Source organism: Oncorhynchus gorbuscha, linkage group LG22 (genome assembly GCF_021184085.1).
Source record: "Oncorhynchus gorbuscha isolate QuinsamMale2020 ecotype Even-year linkage group LG22, OgorEven_v1.0, whole genome shotgun sequence".
Taxonomy (NCBI): domain Eukaryota; kingdom Metazoa; phylum Chordata; class Actinopteri; order Salmoniformes; family Salmonidae; genus Oncorhynchus; species Oncorhynchus gorbuscha.
In genome coordinates this window covers 17,567,970-17,587,245 of record NC_060194.1, presented here as the reverse complement: position 1 = coordinate 17,587,245, position 19,276 = coordinate 17,567,970, and the positions used below count along the sequence as shown (strand labels likewise).

At 47.4% G+C, this 19,276-nt stretch overlaps 1 protein-coding gene across 2 annotated transcripts in view; it reads left to right on the top strand.

Moving 5' to 3' along the window:
* Nucleotides 1-19,276, top strand: part of LOC124009264 (ATP-dependent 6-phosphofructokinase, platelet type-like) — a 47,385-nt gene that overhangs the window by 21,654 nt on the left and 6,455 nt on the right. For both annotated transcript variants that reach the window (XM_046320877.1, XM_046320876.1), the window contains exons 9-15: nt 4,704-4,796; nt 5,125-5,250; nt 5,491-5,555; nt 5,744-5,813; nt 13,407-13,553; nt 16,803-16,873; nt 17,030-17,117. In XM_046320877.1, the coding sequence (XP_046176833.1) occupies nt 4,704-4,796; nt 5,125-5,250; nt 5,491-5,555; nt 5,744-5,813; nt 13,407-13,553; nt 16,803-16,873; nt 17,030-17,117 (660 nt within the window). The remainder of the gene's footprint in view (nt 1-4,703; nt 4,797-5,124; nt 5,251-5,490; nt 5,556-5,743; nt 5,814-13,406; nt 13,554-16,802; nt 16,874-17,029; nt 17,118-19,276) is intronic.

Here is a 19,276-nt window from a genome sequence, read left to right as displayed (position 1 = left end):
GACTACTCTGAAACGGAGATAACCCGGTAGCAGACGAAGGAAGCGAGTTGTGAGCGTATTCTGCCCAGGGGAGCTGTTCTGCCCAAGACGCAGGGTTTCTGAAAGAAAGGCTGCGTAGTATGCGACCAATCGTCTGATTGGCCCTCTCTGCTTGACCGTTAGACTGGGGATGAAACCCGGAAGAGAGACTGACGGACGCACCAATCAAACGACAGAACTCCCTCCAAAACTGTGACGTGAATTGCGGGCCTCTGTCTGAAACGGCGTCTAACGGGAGGCCATGAATTCTGAACACATTCTCGATAATGATTTGTGCCGTCTCCTTAGCGGAAGGAAGTTTAGCGAGGGGAATGAAATGTGCCGCCTTAGAGAACCTATCGACAACCGTAAGAATCACAGTCTTCCCCGCAGACAAAGGCAGACCGGTAATGAAGTCTAGGGCGATGTGAGACCATGGTCGAGAAGGAATGGGGAGCGGTCTGAGACGACCGGCAGGAGGAGAGTTACCCGACTTAGTCTGCGCGCAGTCCGAACAAGCAGCCACGAAACGGCGCGTGTCACGCTCCTGAGTCGGCCACCAAAAGCGCTGGCGAATAGACGCAAGAGTGCCTCGAACACCGGGATGACCAGCTAACTTGGCAGAGTGAGCCCACTGAAGAACAGCCAGACGAGTGGAAACAGGAACGAAAAGGAGGTTACTAGGACAAGCGCGCGGCGACGCAGTGTGCGTGAGTGCTTGCTTAACCTGTCTTTCAATTCCCCAGACTGTCAACCCGACAACACGCCCATAAGGAAGAATCCCCTCGGGATCAGTAGAAGCCACAGAAGAACTAAACAGACGGGATAAGGCATCAGGCTTGGTGTTCTTGCTACCCGGACGGTAAGAAATCACAAACTCGAAACGAGCGAAAAACAACGCCCAACGAGCTTGACGGGCATTAAGTCGTTTGGCAGAACGGATGTACTCAAGGTTCTTATGGTCTGTCCAAACGACAAAAGGAACGGTCGCCCCCTCCAACCACTGTCGCCATTCGCCTAGGGCTAAGCGGATGGCGAGCAGTTCACGGTTACCCACATCATAGTTGCGCTCAGATGGCGACAGGCGATGAGAAAAATAAGCGCAAGGATGAACCTTATCGTCAGACTGGAAGCGCTGGGATAGAATGGCTCCCACGCCTACCTCTGAAGCGTCAACCTCGACAATGAATTGTCTAGTGACGTCAGGAGTAACGAGGATAGGAGCGGACGTAAAACGTTCTTTTAGAAGATCAAAAGCTCCCTGGGCGGAACCGGACCACTTAAAACACGTCTTGACAGAAGTAAGAGCTGTGAGAGGGGCAGCAACTTGACCGAAATTACGAATGAAACGCCGATAGAAATTAGCGAAACCTAAAAAGCGCTGCAACTCGACACGTGACCTTGGTACGGGCCAATCACTGACAGCTTGGACCTTAGCGGAATCCATCTGAATGCCTTCAGCGGAAATAACGGAACCGAGAAAAGTAACGGAGGAGACATGAAAAGAGCACTTCTCAGCCTTTACGTAGAGACAATTCTCTAAAAGGCGCTGTAGAACACGTCGAACGTGCTGAACATGAATCTCGAGTGACGGTGAAAAAATCAGGATATCGTCAAGATAGACAAAAACAAAGATGTTCAGCATGTCTCTCAGAACATCATTAACTAATGCCTGAAAAACAGCTGGCGCATTGGCGAGACCAAACGGCAGAACCCGGTACTCAAAATGCCCTAACGGAGTGTTAAACGCCGTTTTCCACTCGTCCCCCTCTCTGATGCGCACGAGATGGTAAGCGTTACGAAGGTCCAACTTAGTAAAGCACCTGGCTCCCTGCAGAATCTCGAAGGCTGATGACATAAGGGGAAGCGGATAACGATTCTTAACCGTTATGTCATTCAGCCCTCGATAATCCACGCAGGGGCGCAGAGTACCGTCCTTCTTCTTAACAAAAAGAACCCCGCCCCGGCCGGAGAGGAAGAAGGCACTATGGTACCGGCGTCAAGAGACACAGATAAATAATCCTCGAGAGCCTTACGTTCGGGAGCCGACAGAGAGTATAGTCTACCCCGAGGAGGAGTGGTCCCCGGAAGGAGATCAATACTACAATCATACGACCGGTGAGGAGGAAGGGAGTTGGCTCGGGACCGACTGAAGACCGTGCGCAGATCATGATATTCCTCCGGCACTCCTGTCAAATCGCCAGGTTCCTCCTGAGAAGTGGGGACAGAAGAAATGGGAGGGATGGCAGACATTAAGCACTTCACATGACAAGATACGTTCCAGGATAGGATAGAATTACAAGACCAATTAATAGAAGGATTATGACATACTAGCCAGGGATGACCCAAAACAACAGGTGTGAAAGGTGAACGAAAAATCAAAAAAGAAATAGTCTCACTGTGGTTACCAGATACTGTGAGAGTTAAAGGTAGTGTCTCAAATCTGATACTGGGAAGATGACTACCATCTAAGGCAAACATGGGCGTAGGCTTGTCTAACTGTCTGAAAGGAATGTTATGTTTCCGAACCCATGCTTCGTCCATGAAACAACCCTCAGCCCCAGAGTCAATCAAGGCACTGCATGTAGCACCCGAACCGGTCCAGCGTAGATGGACCGACATAGTAGTACAGGATCTAGATGAAGAGACCTGAGTAGTAGCGCTCACCAGTAGCCCTCCGCTTACTGATGGGCTCTGGCCTCTTACTGGACATGAATTAACAAAATGTCCATCAAATCCGCAATAGAGGCACAGGCGGTTGGTGATCCTCCGTTCCCTCTCCTTAGTCGAGATGCGAATCCCTCCCAGCTGCATGGGCTCAGTCTCAGAGCCAGAGGAGGGAGATGGTTGCGATGCGGAGCAGGGAAACACCGTTGATGCGAGCTCTCTTCCACGAGCCTGGTGACGAAGATCTACCCGTCGTTCTATGCGGATGGCGAGAGCAATCAAAGAGTCCACACTGGAGGGAACCTCCCGAGAGAGAATCTCATCTTTGACCACTGTGTGGAGTCCCTCCAGAAAACGAGCGAGCAGCGCCGGCTCGTTCCAGTCACTAGAGGCAGCAAGAGTACGAAACTCTATAGAGTAATCCGTTATGGATCGATCACCTTGGCATAGGGAAGCCAGGGCCCTAGAAGCCTCCCCACCAAAAACTGAACGGTCAAAAACCCGAATCATCTCCTCTTTAAAGTTCTGGTAATTGTTAGAACAATCAGCCCTTGCCTCCCAGATAGCTGTGCCCCACTCTCGGGCCCGGCCAGTAAGGAGTGAAATGACGTAAGCAACCCGAGCTCTCTCTAGAGTATGTGTTGGGTTGGAGAGAGAACACAATCTCACACTGGGTGAGAAAGGAGCGGCACTCAGTGGGCTGCCCGGAGTAGCAAGGTGGGTTATTAACCCTAGGTTCTGGAGGCTCGGCAGGCCAGGAAGTAACAGGTGGCACGAGACGAAGACTCTGGAACTGTCCAGAGAGGTCGGAAACCTGAGCGGCCAGGTTCTCCACGGCATGGCGAGCAGCAGACAATTCCTGCTCGTGTCTGCCGAGCATGGCTCCTTGGATCTCGACGGCAGTGTTACGAGCGTCTGTAGTCGCTGGGTCCATTCCTTGGTCGGATCCTTCTGTCATGCAGGTGAATGAGGACCCAAAAGCGACTTGGCGAAAACAGAGTTTTTAATCCAGTAAGAAACCTTACAAAACAAAAAGCATAATACTACTCGTAAAGACGAGAACAGACTGGAGACTTGATCGAGAACTGCAGGTTGCCTCGGGAAGGCACTTGAACCTAGCAGACTCAGACACCTGCTCACCACGCAGCATCTGAGGGAAACACGACACGACAGGGCAAAACATAGACACAGCACGGTGAATATTAGATGAGGATCCGACAGGGCAGGAACGGAAAACAAGGAGAGAAATAGGGACTCTAATCAGGGAAAAGGATCGGGAACAGGTGTGGGAAGACTAAATGATGATTAGGGGAATAGGAACAGCTGGGAGCAGGAACGGAACGATAGAGAGAAGAGAGAGCGAGAGAGTGAGAGAGGGAGGGGGAGAGAGAGGGATAGAAAGAGGGAAAGAACCTAATAAGACCAGCAGAGGGAAACGAATAGAAGGGGAAGCACGGGGACAAGACATGATAATTAATGACAAAACATGACACTAGTGGACTGGGAGGGGTATGGGCCGGAGGAGCACTGCTGAGTGCACCACCGTCACATTCTGGACCCCTCCCTCTTACGTGATTTCTATACCTCACACCCAGATGAGCCTGGTCGAGGGGGGGGGGGTACTGTAAAATCTGCTCCTGCCACGCCCTCTATTGCTCATCCTGTGTCTCCTTGACCTGCCGCAAAACAGGAGGCTCACTTACTGTGTACATGGCAGGAAGTGTTTTGCATGTGTCTACAGTGCTTGTGCTTTCCCCTTCTGTCTTACTTCCTGAGAAATAGCATGCCATTTTCATTCTCTTTCTGCCATACATAGTGTATTATGTAACATATCTCAAATACCACGTTTTCAAATAGTCAATAGTTACGTCCCAAATGACACACAATTCTTTATATAATGCACTACTTTAGATCAGAGCTGTCTGGTCAAACGCAGTGCATTATATAGGGAATAGGGTGCCATTTGGGATGTAACCAGTATTATTTAAGTATACTCTGATCTTCCTCTCCTGCTATAGCTGGTCGTTAGCTGTCTGGGGTTTGACACCCGAGTCACCATCCTGGGTCACGTCCAGAGAGGAGGAACCCCCTCTGCCTTCGACAGGATCCTAGTGAGTGGTACATCCACATACCAATATTACATAATGAAAAGGCACTTACAGTTTCAGTATTGCTTCCCAAATGGCACCCTATTCCCTATATAGTGTGCTACTTTTCAGTTGGAGTCACAGCCATTTGTGCTGCTGCTTGTCTAATAGCTGCATAATATCCCTGGTTTGTTTGTTTTGGTTAGTGACCATGAGGCGGCCAAAGTTTCAGAGTGGTCATCATAATTTAAAGAGCATGTCATACTATTAAGCAATTTCTAACTTGAACTTGAAGTTACAGTATTTTCCCAGTGTCCCAAAATACAGTGTAACCTTTGACCTGTCTGTCCAGGCCAGTCGTATGGGAGTGGAGGCGGTCCTGGCCCTGCTAGAGGCGTCAGACAGTACCCCGGCCTGTGTGGTGTCTCTGTGTGGGAACCAGGCTGTCCGTCTGCCCCTCATGGAGTGTGTTCAGATGGTAAGTGCTGTTGGCCTGCCACTTACACTGTGTGTTCAAGATTACTTTACTCAACTGTAAATGATATGGAGTGATAGCCGACCCCAGTGATAGCCGACCCCATTTTAGTGGTGTGTTTTTATGTTGTACACCCCCAAGTACTTCTACCTACAGTATACATTATAGATATATTATGAATTAAGATAATTGGTAGGCTGTTGATTAGAGACAAATTACCATTCGTAATTATTTTCTCACTAGACACAAGATGTCCAGAAATCCATGGACGAGAAGAATTTTGAGGAAGCCGTGAGACTGCGTGGGAGGTACATTATCTGACTCTGTGTATACAGGATTTCTTTGGTAAAATAAACATAAAGCTCTGTATTTGGAAGCTTCATTGAATTGGGATTGATTTTCTACTGGCCTTTAAAAGCTTATGCAACTCAGTAATGGAGGCTTCTGGAGAATGGTAGAAGGATAAATAACAGTATGTTTCATTAATATTTTGCAGGAGTTTCGAAAACAACCTGAACACCTACAAACTCCTCTCTTACCACAAAGCAGACTCTGAACTCCCAAATGTAAGTAACCTGAGATAACCCAAGATAAAATGAATAATGTACATACACAAAGTAACTGTGATATTCATATTTATTTCCTCCTAACGTTTGTGTCATTCCAGCATTTCTCAGATTTGCGTGTTGAGGTGCATTGTGGGTCATGCGGAGTTCTTTTTGTGACAGTAACAGTGTTTGTTCAATTGCTTCCGTCTTAAGGGGATAGGAGGAGGATGAGCCCCTGTTTAATGTATGTGCTATACTGTAGCCTACTATACTATAACAGTTCTAGTTCAGTGCTCCTAAGTGCCAACTATTAGTTGCAACTATATCTATTTTTAATTATTATTTAAAAAAATTAAACCTTTTTCTCCCCAATTTTGTGGTATCCAATTGGCAGTTACACTCTTGTCATATCACTGCAACTACCGGACTTGGGTGCGTCCTCCGAAACACAAACCAACCAAGCTTGCTTCTTGACACAATGCCCACTTAACCCGGAAGCCAGCCGCACCAATGTGTCGGAGGAAGACCTGGCGATCATGTCAGCGTGCAGTGTGCCTGGCACCGCCACATGAGTCTCTAGTGCGCGATGGTACAAGGACATCCCTGCCGGCTAAACCCTCCACTAACCCGGACGACGCTGGGCCAATTGTGCATCGCCCCATGGGTCTCCAGGTCGCGGCCAGCTGAGACAGAGCCTGGACTTGAACCCAGAATATCTAGTGGCACTACGATGCAGTGCCTTAAACCACGCCAAGTTGCAACTATAGCTATACCTTGTCAGATATCAGTCTCAACGTCAACTGTGAAGAGGCTGGCAGCTTCTATAGTACCCGCAAAACACCAGCCTCAACGTCAACAGGGAAAAGGTGACTCCAGGATGCTGGCCTTCTAGGCATAGCTCCTCTGTCAAGTGTCTGTGTTCTTTTGGCCATCTTAATCTTTTCTTTTTATTGTCCAGTCTGCGATATGGCTTTTTCTTTGCAACTCTGGTTAGAAGGCCAGCATCCCGGAGTCGTCTTTTCACTGTTGACGTTGAGACTGGTGTTTTGCGGGTACTATTTGTCATGCAGGTGAAAGAGGACCCAAAAGCGACTTAACAGAAACAGAGTTTATTTAAGTCCAAACAGGGAATAACAGAAATCCTCTAGTCTGTAGAGGGGAATAACTGGAGAAGCGGCCACAGACTGCAGGTCGCTTCGGGTAGGCGCAGGCCGTAGTTGACAGAGACACCTGCTCACACGCAGCATCTGATGAAGGCAAAAAACACGACAGGACAGGGCGATACACAATCACAGCGAAAACACGACAGGACAGGGCGAAACGCAATCACAACATGGTGAATACTAAACAAGGAACCGACGGGACAGGAACGGAACACAAAGGAATAAATAGGGACTCTAATCAGGGGAAAGGATCGGGAACAGGTGTGGGAAGACTAAATGATGATTAGGGGAATAGGAACAGCTGGGAGCAGGAACGGAACGATAGAGAGAAGAGAGAGCGAGAGAGTGAGAGAGGGAGGGGAGAGAGAGGGATAGAAGGAGGGAAAGAACCAAATAAGACCAGCAGAGGGAAACGAATAGAATGGGGAGCACAGGGACAAGACATGATAATAAATGACAAACATGACAGTACCCCCACTCACCGAGCGCCTCCTGGCGCACTCGAGGAGGAATCCTGGCGGCAACGGAGGAAATCATCGATGAGTGAACGGTCCAGCACGTCCCGAGACGGAACCCAACTCCTCTCCTCAGGACCGTAACCCTCCCAATCCACTAAGTATTGGTGACCCCGTCCCCGAGAACGCATGTCCATGATCTTATGTACCTTGTAAATAGGTGCGCTCTCGACAAGGACGGGAGGGGGAGGGAAGACGAACGGGGTGCGAAGAAAGGGCTTAACACAGGAGACATGGAAGACAGGATGGACGCGACGAAGATGTCGCGGAAGAAGCAGTCGCACAGCGACAGGATTGACGACCTGGGAGACACGGAACGGACCAATGAACCGCGGAGTCAACTTACGAGAAGCTGCCGTAAGAGGAAGGTTGCGAGTGGAAAGCCACACTCTCTGGCCGCAACAATACCTTGGACTCTTAATCCTGCGTTTATTGGCGGCTCTCACCGTCTGTGCCCTGTAACGGCAAAGTGCAGACCTCACCCTCCTCCAGGTGCGCTCACAACGTTGGACAAACGCTTGAGCGGAGGGAACGCTGGACTCGGCAAGCTGGGATGAGAACAGAGGAGGCTGGTAACCCAGACTACTCTGAAACGGAGATAACCCGGTAGCAGACGAAGGAAGCGAATTGTGAGCGTATTCTGCCCAGGGGAGCTGTTCTGCCCAAGACGCAGGGTTTCTGAAAGAAAGGCTGCGTAGTATGCGACCAATCGTCTGATTGGCCCTCTCTGCTTGACCGTTAGACTGGGGATGAAACCCGGAAGAGAGACTGACGGACGCACCAATCAAACGACAGAACTCCCTCCAAAACTGTGACGTGAATTGCGGGCCTCTGTCTGAAACGGCGTCTAACGGGAGGCCATGAATTCTGAATACATTCTCAATAATGATTTGTGCCGTCTCCTTAGCGGAAGGAAGTTTAGCGAGGGGAATGAAATGTGCCGCCTTAGAGAACCTATCGACAACCGTCAGAATCACAGTCTTCCCCGCAGACAAAGGCAGACCGGTAATGAAGTCTAAGGCAATGTGAGACCATGGTCGAGAAGGAATGGGGAGCGGTCTGAGACGACCGGCAGGAGGAGAGTTACCCGACTTAGTCTGCGCGCAGTCCGAACAAGCAGCCACGAAACGGCGCGTGTCACGCTCCTGAGTCGGCCACCAAAAGCGCTGGCGAATAGACGCAAGAGTGCCTCGAACACCGGGATGACCAGCTAACTTGGCAGAGTGAGCCCACTGAAGAACAGCCAGACGAGTGGAAACAGGGACGAAAAGGAGGTTACTAGGACAAGCGCGGCGACGCAGTGTGCGTGAGTGCTTGCTTAACCTGTCTTTCAATTCCCCAGACTGTTAACCCGACAACACGCCCATAAGGAAGAATCCCCTCGGGATCAGTAGAAGCCACAGAAGAACTAAACAGACGGGATAAGGCATCAGGCTTGGTGTTCTTGCTACCCGGACGGTAAGAAATCACAAACTCGAAACGAGCGAAAAACAACGCCCAACGAGCTTGACGGGCATTAAGTCGTTTGGCAGAACGGATGTACTCAAGGTTCTTATGGTCTGTCCAAACGACAAAAGGAACGGTCGCCCCCTCCAACCACTGTCGCCATTCGCCTAGGGCTAAGCGGATGGCGAGCAGTTCACGGTTACCCACATCATAGTTGCGCTCAGATGGCGACAGGCGATGAGAAAATAAGCGCAAGGATGAACCTTATCGTCAGACTGGAAGCGCTGGGATAGAATGGCTCCCACGCCTACCTCTGAAGCGTCAACCTCGACAATGAATTGTCTAGTGACGTCAGGAGTAACGAGGATAGGAGCGGACGTAAAACGTTCTTTTAGAAGATCAAAAGCTCCCTGGGCGGAACCGGACCACTTAAAACACGTCTTGACAGAAGTAAGAGCTGTGAGAGGGGCAGCAACTTGACCGAAATTACGAATGAAACGCCGATAGAAATTAGCGAAACCTAAAAGCGCTGCAACTCGACACGTGACCTTGGAACGGGCCAATCACTGACAGCTTGGACCTTAGCGGAATCCATCTGAATGCCTTCAGCGGAAATAACGGAACCGAGAAAAGTAACGGAGGAGACATGAAAAGAGCACTTCTCAGCCTTTACGTAGAGACAATTCTCTAAAAGGCGCTGTAGAACACGTCGAACGTGCTGAACATGAATCTCGAGTGACGGAGAAAAAATCAGGATATCGTCAAGATAGACAAAAACAAAAATGTTCAGCATGTCTCTCAGAACATCATTAACTAATGCCTGAAAAACAGCTGGCGCATTGGCGAGACCGAACGGCAGAACCCGGTACTCAAAATGCCCTAACGGAGTGTTAAACGCCGTTTTCCACTCGTCCCCCTCTCTGATGCGCACGAGATGGTAAGCGTTACGAAGGTCCAACTTAGTAAAGCACCTGGCTCCCTGCAGAATCTCGAAGGCTGATGACATAAGGGGAAGCGGATAACGATTCTTAACCGTTATGTCATTCAGCCCTCGATAATCCACGCAGGGGCGCAGAGTACCGTCCTTCTTCTTAACAAAAAGAACCCCGCCCCGGCCGGAGAAGAAGAAGGCACTATGGTACCGGCGTCAAGAGACACAGACAAATAATCCTCGAGAGCCTTACGTTCGGGAGCCGACAGAGAGTATAGTCTACCTCGAGGAGGAGTGGTCCCCGGAAGGAGATCAATACTACAATCATACGACCGGTGAGGAGGAAGGGAGTTGGCTCGGGACCGACTGAAGACCGTGCGCAGATCATGATATTCCTCCGGCACTCCTGTCAAATCGCCAGGTTCCTCCTGAGAAGTAGGGACAGAAGAAACGGGAGGGATGGCAGACATTAAACACTTCACATGACAAGAAACGTTCCAGGATAGGATAGAATTACTAGACCAATTAATAGAAGGATTATGACATACTAGCCAGGGATGACCCAAAACAACAGGTGTAAACGGTGAACGAAAAATCAAAAAGAAATAGTCTCACTGTGGTTACCAGATACTGTGAGGGTTAAAGGTAGTGTCTCAAATCTGATACTGGGAAGATGACTACCATCTAAGGCGAACATGGACGTAGGCTTATCTAACTCTCTGAAAGGAATGTCATGTTTCCGAACCCATGCTTCGTCCATGAAACAACCCTCAGCCCCAGAGTCTATCAAGGCACTACATGTAGCACCCGAACCGGTCCAGCGTAGATGGACCGACAAAGTAGTACAGGATTTTGATGGAGAGACTTGAGTAGTTGCGCTCACCTGTAGCCCTCCGCTTACAGATGAGCTCTGGCTTTTACTGGACATGAATTAACAAAATGTCCAGCAACTCCGCAATAGAGGCACAGGCGGTTGGTGATCCTCCGTTCCCTCTCCTTAGTCGAGATGCGAATCCCTCCCAGCTGCATGGGCTCAGACTCTGAGCCAGAGGAGGGAGATGGTTGCGATGCGGAGCAGGGAAACACCGTTGATGCGAGCTCTCTTCCACGAGCCCGGTGACGAAGATCTACCCGTCGTTCTATGCGGATGGCGAGAGCAATCAAAGAGTCCACATCTGAAGGAACCTCCCGGGAGAGAATCTCATCCTTAACCACTGCGTGGAGTCCCTCCAGAAAACGAGCGAGCAGCGCCGGCTCGTTCCACTCACTAGAGGCAGCAAGAGTGCGAAACTCAATAGAATAATCCGTTATGGACCGTTCACCTTGGCATAAGGAAGCCAGGGCCCTAGAAGCCTCCCTACCAAAAACTGAACGGTCAAAAACCCGAATCATCTCCTCTTTAAAGTTCTGGAACTTGTTAGAGCAATCAGCCCTTGCCTCCCAGATAGCTGTGCCCCATTCTCGAGCCCGGCCAGTAAGGAGTGAAATGACGTAAGCAACCCGAGCTCTCTCTCTAGAGTATGTGTTGGGTTGGAGAGAGAACACAATCTCACACTGCGTGAGAAAGGAGCGGCACTCAGTGGGCTGCCCGGAGTAGCAAGGTGGGTTATTAACCCTAGGTTCTGGAGGCTCGGCAGGCCAGGAAGTAACAGGTGGCACGAGACGTAGACTCTGGAACTGTCCAGAGAGGTCGGAAACCTGAGCGGCCAGGTTCTCCACGGCATGGCGAGCAGCAGACAATTCCTGCTCGTGTCTGCCGAGCATGGCTCCTTGGATCTCGACGGCAGTGTAACGAGCGTCTGAAGTCGCTGGGTCCATTCCTTGGTCGGTTCCTTCTGTCATGCAGGTGAAAGAGGACCCAAAAGCGACTTAACAGAAACAGAGTTTATTTAAGTCCAAACAGGGAATAACAGAAATCCTCTAGTCTGTAGAGGGAATAACTGGAGAAGCGGCCACAGACTGCAGGTCGCTTCGGGTAGGCGCAGGCCGTAGTTGACAGAGACACCTGCTCACACGCAGCATCTGATGAAGGCAAAAAACACGACAGGACAGGGCGATACACAATCACAGCGAAAACACGACAGGACAGGGCGAAACGCAATCACAACATGGTGAATACTAAACAAGGAACCGACGGGACAGGAACGGAACACAAAGGAATAAATAGGGACTCTAATCAGGGGAAAGGATCGGGAACAGGTGTGGGAAGACTAAATGATGATTAGGGGAATAGGAACAGCTGGGAGCAGGAACGGAACGATAGAGAGAAGAGAGAGCGAGAGAGTGAGAGAGGGAGGGGGAGAGAGAGGGATAGAAGGAGGGAAAGAACCAAATAAGACCAGCAGAGGGAAACGAATAGAATGGGGAGCACAGGGACAAGACATGATAATAAATGACAAACATGACACTATTTAATGAAGCTGCCAGTTGAGGACTTGTGAGGCGTCTGTTTCTCATTCTAGACACTCTAATGTACTTGTCCTCCTGCTCAGTAGTATACCGGGGCCTCCCACTCCTCTTTATTCTGGTTAGAGCCAGTTTGCTCTGTTCTGTGAAGGGAGTAGGACACAGCGTTGTACGAGATCTTCAGTTTCTTGCTAATTTCTCGTATGGAACAGCCTTCATTTCTCAGAACAAGAATAGACTGACGAGTTTCAGAAGTAAGTTCTTTGTTTCTGGCCATTTTGAGCCTGTAATCAAACCCACAAATGCTGATGCTCCAGATACTCCACTAGTCTAAAGAAGGCCCATTTTCAGCTGTGTTAACATAATTGCAAAAGGGTTTTCTAATGATCAATTAGCCTTTAAAGTGATGAACATGGACTAGCAAACACAACGTGCCATTGGAACACAGGAGTGATGGTTGCTGATAATGGGCCTCTGTACGCATATGTAGATATTCCACTAAAAAGCAGACGTTTCCAGCTACAATAGTCATTTACAACATTAACAATGTCCACTGTTTTTCTGATCAATTTGATGTTATTTTAATGGACTTTTTTTTGTGCTTTTCTTTAAAAAACGTGACCCCAAACTTTTGAATGGTACTGTAGGTGATTACAACGCTTATGATGTCACTCATTATACGTGGGGTCTATCTGTCCATGATCTTACTGTGATCATCATGTGATTGACAGCTAAAGAATTTTCCTAAGCTCAGAGCCAGTGGTCTATGTGAATGAAGTACAACAGCAGCCTATAAAGATGTAACATCTTGGAGCCATAGCATGAGGCCTTGTTAGAGATGATCAATGTATGCTGCTCCATTCTCCGCAGAGACAGCAGCTTTGCCAAGCCTTTACAGCATTTCTCCTGAACATCAAGCACTATGTGCTCCTATTGTATACAGAGGGATCTGCTGTTGATATGTGTGTCAACGGCTTGGAGTTGGGGCCAATTCTATTTCAAGAATTGGATAAGTGCCATTTATCTTCAATGAGTGCTTTGACATGAACCGAATTGAAAACGAATTGTCGCCATCCTCGCTGTCTAAAAGTGTGTGTGTCTGCACATATGCTCGCGTGTGTGACGGTTGTGCTGTGCTGTTGATCCTCAGAGCTCCTTCAACGTGGCTGTGCTGAACGTGGGCGCCCCCGCGGCGGGCATGAACGCAGCTGTCCGCTCGGCCGTCAGGGTGGGCATCAAAGAGGGGCACAAGATGTTTTCCGTTAATGACGGCTTCGAGGGATTCTACAAGGGACAGGTACTGGCGTTAAGACAGAAATCTGTTTTGTTTACCTTGTTGTCATTTCATTCTTACCCAATGAGGATTATTGTCCCTTATCACGCCCCTACGACGCCTACTTCCTGTTATTGTTAGTAGCGCCTCACTGCCACATGATCAACAGGTCAACGTGATAAGAACACAAACACATTTTGACCGTATTATTAGTCCCCTAGTATTGTTTACACCATAGAAATAGTTATGTTGTTTACACTATATCTTGAAATCACTAGCAAAACCAGAATACTTCTGCATATTTGATCAAAAGATATCAGACAGTGTTGGCTGTGATGAAAACATGACAGCGAAAACAGGTAAGCTATAGGTTATAGTGACCTTGTTAGTGTAATACACTTTTCAAACCAAGATGTTTTGCCGCCAACTTTAGCGTGCTGCTCCTTTATATCTGAAAGGTGTTGCCGGCAACAAAGCCTGTACTTTGATTTCCGCCGACCGACCTAGTCATGATTGAGGTATTATTTAAAAGTCCCGCCAACCCCTCTGTATAAATGTCCCCTTTCATCTTACTGGCTTTGTCATTATGAAACAGTATAAACACACAAATGACTGTCTGCATGACATCGCAGCAGCCTGGTCCAAATAGCAACATTTCCTGCTCAATTTTGTTTGCGCCAACAACATAAAACATCGGTTTAAACGTTTATATAGGATATGTAGCTATTAAATCTAGCAAGCCAGTGAACTAAAAGCGAACTTTCAAGACAATGTTTTGGTGTGTTGCTAACGTTAGCTTGTTAGCTAGCTATCTAGCTGGCTAGCCAGCTCATATAATTAAGAGAACACTATCTAACAATGTTTTGAGTTCAACTGTAGCCAACTTTTTATTTACCATAACAGGAAAATTAACACATTACAAAGTAATTATTTACAAGTATGGCATGCTGCTATCTTCTGCTGTGAATGTGAAGAAATAGAACAACTTGCAGCTGTCACTCATGTTACCAGGACTACTGTTGCAACAACAGGGTCTAGGAGCTAGGGTCAAAGTTAAATGTCTCTTGCTCCTTGCCGGCTAAAGCAATGGTGATATAAAAGGGGAATGCAGACAAGAAAGACGTAGAAATAGGGCTGTTTGAAATGGGATCATAGAAACATTGCCCGATTGTTTTTACAGGCAACATACCGTCAATCCTATGTGAAATCAGTATAAGTCACCTATAACCCTGTGCCCATGACGCTGGCACAGACAGTGTTTTACAGATACAACTTGTGTGGGGAGATAAACAGCTTACAGTAAGCCATTTACTCTCACCCTCACCCCTTCTCCCTTATGCAGGCCTTTCTCTCATCCCTACTCTTACCCCGTCTTCCTAATGCAGGCCTCTATCTCGCCCACACTCTCACCCCCTCTCTCTTATGCAGGCCTCTCTCTCACCCCATTCTCATCCCAAGTTCCCAGGCCTCTAACCCAGTTCCCAGGCCCCTCACACCCACTCTCTTAGCCTCACCCCCACTGCCTCTCTTTGTCACTCTCTCACCCAAATCTCGTGCCCTCACCCAGGCCTCACAACACTGCCTGGGCCAGTCTATGTTCAACTGGAGGAAAGCATGGAGGCAGGGATAAGTGATTGAAAAGCATTGGCTGCTCATCCAGACATTGTCTAAAGCTACTGTACCTCGGCCAACATTGGGGGATGTGTAAGATGTGGGTAGAGGGCTGTTGGTAGATTATAGCCTGTGTGCTGCAGTACAGACAAGCTGAGCTCAGCGTTCAACACTATATTGCCCTCAAAGCACATCACTAAGCACTAAGGACCCTGGGACTAAACACCTCCCTCTGCAACTGGATCCTGGACTTCCCGACGGGCCACCCCTAGATGGTAAGGGTAGGCAACAACACATCTGCCACGTTGATCCTCAACACGGGGGCTCCTCAGGGGTGCCTGCTCAGTCCCCTCCTGTACTCCATGTTCACCCATGACTGCGTGGCCATGCGCGACTCCAACACCATAATTAAGTTTGCCAATGACACAACAGTGGAAGGCCTGTTCACCTACAACGATGAGACTGCCTATAGGCAGGAGGTCAGAGACCTGGCAGTGTGGTGACAGGACAACAACCTCTCCCTCAACGTGAGCAAGACAAATGAGCTGATCGTGGACTACAGGAAAAGGAGGGCTGAACACGCCCCCATTCACATAAAACGGGGCTGTAGTGGAGCTGGTCGAGAGCTTCAAGTTCCTTGGTGTCCACATCAGTAGCAAACTATCATATTCCAAACACACCAAGATAGTCGTGAAGAGTAAGTCGCTCTGGATAAGAGCGTCTGCTAAATGACTTAAATGTAAATGTAAATGTAAGAGGGCACGACACTGCCTATTCCCCCTCAAGTGACAGTAAAGATTTTGCACGGGTCCTTTTCAGTCATAATTTCTTGGTAGGGCAACTGCTCGGCATCCGACTGCAAGGGGGTAGTGTGTACGGCCCAGTACATCACTGGAGCAAAGCTTCATCCCATCCAGAACCTCTATACCAGGCCGTGTCAGAGAAAGGCCCTAAAAATCAAAAACTCCACCCACCCAAGTCATAGACTGTTCTCTCTGCTACCGCACTGCAAGCAGTACCAGAGCACTAGGTCCAAAAGACTCCTTAACAGCTTCTACCTCCAAGCCATAAGACTGTTAAACAGTTAATCAGATGGCCACCCGGACTATTTGCATTGACCCCCTTTTCTACACTGCTGCTACTCACTGTTTATGAATCACTTTACCCCTACCTACATGTACATATTACCTCAATTATCTCTACTAACCTGTACCCCCGCATATTGGCTCGGTACCCGTACTCCCGGTATGTGGCCTCGTTATCGTTATTTTATTGGGAAACTTTATTATTCTTTTTTTTCTTCATTTTTTAAAATGGTATTTTAAATAAATATTTGTGCAAATATTTTCTTACTTACTTTAAAAACAACTCTGCATTGTTGGTTAAGGACTTGTAAAGTAAGCATTTCACCTGTTGTATTCAACACGTGACAATTTGGGGGGGGATATTGTCATACAAAGCAAGATAAATGTTGATTGTAAATCTGAAGTGCTTGATTGCTTTTTAGAATGTAATTCATTCATTTAGCTTAAATGCTAATGTTTTGTGTCCCCTTGAAATGAACATGAAGATGTTCACATTTAGCACAGCTTTTTGGAGTCGACACAGAACACATTTGAAACCTCATTCTCAAACAGTTTTGTTGTTTTTGTCTCCACACAGATAAAGGAGATTACATGGGGAGATGTAGCAGGTTGGACCGGCCAAGGGGGGTCCATACTGGGAACAAAGAGGTAGGCTAATGTTTATGTCTGTGGGACCTAAATGGCAACCTATTCCCTATATAGTGCACCACTTTTGAACAGGGCCGATAGAGTGCCATTGAAAAAAATCAACACGGACTTACTGTAGTGTGTAGATGATTATTGGATTTTCATTTCTAATTTCAGAACCCTTCCAGCGAAGCATCTTGATAAGATTGCTGAACAAATCAGGATACATAACATCAATGCTTTGCTTGTTATCGGTGGATTCGAGGTATGTAGAGCACATAACAGCATCAAGTACATTTTACATTCACAGGTGAATATTTACATTTTATATGTAATATATTTACAATATTATTATAGAATTATACCACTATTTTGCAGTACCAAATTGTATATTGTACTTTTTATCATTTTGAAAAGTTATTACCATTAAGCGTATGAGTAAAATTGGAATCTTTGAGTGATACTAAAACATATACTCTCTTCTCATGTGTCTTTGTATCTTTTTCTTAAGTGTTTCACACAGTTATATTAATTAATTTCACAATCTAAAGTTACAAAATATTCTCCTTTATTTCCTCCTATAATAATCGAGAACATATTTCTGTATGTTCAAAGAACCCCTTTTAGGCTCTCTCCTCCCTCTGTGTCCCTCCCCATCTCTGTGTGAGTTACTGTGTGGTGCTTCCTGTCTGAGTCACACTGTCCGTTGTGATAGGCCTGGCTCCCTCACCCTGGCTCCACCCACCTTGTCTCATCTTTACTCATTGTTGTGTCCCAAATGGCACCCTTTTCCATATACAGTGCACTACTTTTGACCAGGGCTCAGGGTCAAAAGTAGTGCACTACATAGGGAATAGAGTGTCAGTTTGTGCAAACACATTAACTCCTCGCTCTTAAGCCCTGGCTCTGGCTCTGCCCTGTACTGCAGGCCATCCTGGGAGTCATAGAACTGTCCGCGGCCCGGGAGAAGTATAATGACTTCTGTGTCCCCATGGTTATGGTCCCTGCCACAGTCTCTTAACAATATACTGGGCTCTGATATCAGCATAGGCGCAGACACAGCTTTAAATGCTATTACTTATGTAAGTGTGGCTGGGGATCAGAGGTCACGAGGTCAGATGTGTTTAGAACACCTACCACCCAATCAGAATAAAGGACTTCACTGATTGCAGTTTGCGTGTACCAGCATCACAACAGGCTGACCATAACTAGGTCTAACCCAAACACACCATACTGATCTGTGTTGAGCTAGGTGTGCATGTGCTCCTATATCATCTGAAGGAAAATAGTTAGGTAGAGTTTAAAAAGCCTTAGAAGGGAATCATAAACACAGTGAAATAGCAAGATAAGGTATGACAACTCATCGTCTGATCAGCTGCAAACAGCAAGCAGTTACAAAACAGTGTTTTCATTCAAGCTCAACTCATGCAGAGGTAAAGTAGTATATAATTGGGGGCCAGTTTCGCGGACACACTTTAAGCCTTGTCGTAGACTAAAAAGCACTTTCAATTGAGATTCTCCTTATGTTTTTTTAGTCCAGAACTAGGCTTAATCTGTGTCTGGTAACCGTCCCTGTAAGTCGAGGTCTTTCAGTCTGAGGCTTCTGTTGCTGGTAAATATCACAATGAAGATCCCAGGTAAGTGATAGATACTGGCATGAAGTGACGTCAGTGGCATGTTTTTGCGGCTAGCGTTGTTCTGCCTGCAGCTGCACCTTTCTATGCTTGTTTGCTAAACACAAGGAGTTGACTTGTCCCTGGTCTGGTTTAACACAACACTTCCTATCCCGCTATCTCTACAACACTCCTGTCCTGCTATCTCTACAACACTCCTGTCCTGCTATCTCTACAACACTCCTGTCCTGCTATCTTTACAACACTCCTGTCCTGCCATCTTTACAACACTCCTATCCTGCTATACATTTGTCTACAAGCCAGTTGGATGAGGTGGATGTTTTTAAGGGAAGGGTATTTAATGAATGAGAACTAGTAGTAGTCGCAACATTTAGATGTCTTCTCTAACCAATATTTTTACTTTCACCCATCTAGTTGATTTTAATTCCATCATCAACCAAAACTAGATTTGTATTGGAGAAGGAAGTGTATTCACTTAAGTAACCTACTTGTTGTGAACAAACACAGTATCTTATTTTGTGTTTACTGAGAATCTATTGCTCATAGTGAAAAATGGAGATTGAATGTGTCATAGAACAGTATTAGGCTATCTAATTGTTGTCTTGAACCAGGCCCGACCTCCATCTTGTTTTGAACACTGTCTGCATCGGTAGTGTACCTCACGAATAACAGCCAGCATTTTTCCACTCGCGTTCAAACATTCCCTCACGTCGTGAGGCCAAGTGCAGTGTCGCCAGGCTGCATCGTGACAGTCTGAGTCTACTGTTATTTCCACGTCAACACTTCTGTC